The following is a 1594-nucleotide window of genomic DNA, read 5'->3' as shown; positions in this document are numbered from 1 at the left end:
CCCTACAAGCCCAGGGCACTGCTCCTCATGTCCCCTACCAGTGCCTGGTGAACCCCGACATGAGCCCGAGCACCCCAGCCCAGCCCAGGGGCTCACCTCTGCCTCATCAGTGGGATGTTGATGCAGTTGGCAGCAGCCACGGCCGCGAATTTTTCCGATGATGGCTGGCAAGTGCTGGGAGGGCAAGCAGGGAGCATGTCACACAGAGGGTCTAGGGACAGAGCTGGCTATCCCCAGGTCTGCCACTGCCCCTCTGCAAAACCCTGCGGTGTCCCAGCCCCACCAGGAAAAACCATTCCCTTCTCCCCTGCAACTCCCAGCTGGTGAAATCCGTACAGCCTGGGGATTCCAAGGGGTCCCATGTCCCCCCCCAGCCCTGGAGGGAGGCCAAGTGGTGAAAGAAGCCTGGAGAGATCCAGCTGGGGAAGGAGTGCAGGCCATCTCCAAAGCCAACACTGGGAAGAGAGGCTGTCTTCTGTGGGTGCCTCCAGGAAACCCCCTTCCTCTGTTTTCTCCCCTGCCCCAGGTGATGGGGTGAATCCCCTGCTAAGCTCAGAGCTCAGGGAGACCCCAAGGATCCAGGTGCCCCAGACAGTGATGGCCAAGGGCCACCTTACCTTGGTGAGAGATTTGAGCCCCAGTGCTGTGACAACTGCCCCTGTGGTCGCACTCATATAGGCTGTCCCCAATTGGCTGCAAGAACAGGAGGCGATATCGGTAAGCCAGGGTCCCCCCATTCCACCACTGCCCCCAAAGGAGGAGACAGCGTGCCCTTCAGTATCATCAGGACACCTGAGTTCCTCTCCCAGCTCTACCACTAATGCCGAAAGCCCCACTGGTGTCCATCTAAAGCTGTGCCAGGTCCCCATTGTCCCATTTCAAAGCTATTCAAGGCACCCCCCTGGCATTTTGGGGTGCCCTGGGGACCATGGTCAGAGAGATGCTTACCTGGGGGTGATGGGTGCATCCCCACTGCGGTTGGTATAGTTGACGATGGCATTGAAGGACTGGTTGACCCACTGCCAGAACAGCACAGCTGGTGTGGTCCTACCAGAGAGAGGAGGATGCTGGTGGCACTGGGGGATGCCACCTGTGCTCCTATGGCACAGGTATACTGCGGGGTATGGGACATGTGTCCCCTCGTCACTCCAGGGCCAGGAGAGGGTGAAGAGCCCCTGAGGAACCCCCACCCCGGGCACCCTCCTGGCCCTGGGGTGAAGAGGGAACAGGTACCTGTAGAAAGTCAACATGCAACCGGTGATGGTCATGTTCATGGGGACCTGGGCAGACATGCGTCCCACGAGGAGCATCTTCTCGCCCGTGTCAGGGTGGAAAGCCGAGTCATAGATGTACTTTGCCCGCCAAAGCTGGTCCTCTGTCAGCCCCGGGGGTACCTTGCCTGCCCTGCCAGGTAAGGGTAGCACCCATTGGGAGACCCTCTGCCAGCACCTGTGCCCCACTTGGTCCCCCACCCCATGTGGGGCAGCTGGGAGATGCCCTAGGGACCAGCCAGGCAATGTGGTGAGCTGGCTTTGGCCGGGGCGGGGTCCAGCACCGCTCCCATTCCCACCCGCCCAGGAGCAGTGCTGGGGGT

General features: G+C 60.9%; 1 protein-coding gene across 1 annotated transcript; it reads right to left on the bottom strand.

Moving 5' to 3' along the window:
- Positions 1-96: 96 nt before the first annotated feature.
- On the bottom strand, positions 97-1404 carry LOC104521990 (sideroflexin-3-like; the record flags this gene model as incomplete). Its single annotated transcript, XM_010164146.1, is given in 5 exon segments — positions 97-150; positions 152-174; positions 618-693; positions 949-1047; positions 1234-1404. Coding segments are annotated over 5 exon segments (423 nt in total), but the record flags the coding sequence as incomplete, so codon positions are not given.
- Between the last annotated feature and the right edge of the window lie 190 nt (positions 1405-1594).

This window comes from Antrostomus carolinensis, unplaced genomic scaffold (genome assembly GCF_000700745.2).
Source record: "Antrostomus carolinensis isolate BGI_N321 unplaced genomic scaffold, ASM70074v2 scaffold27623, whole genome shotgun sequence".
NCBI lineage: Eukaryota > Metazoa > Chordata > Aves > Caprimulgiformes > Caprimulgidae > Antrostomus > Antrostomus carolinensis.
The sequence above is the reverse complement of the archived record's forward strand: the minus strand, read 5'-3'. Positions and strand labels throughout refer to the sequence as shown.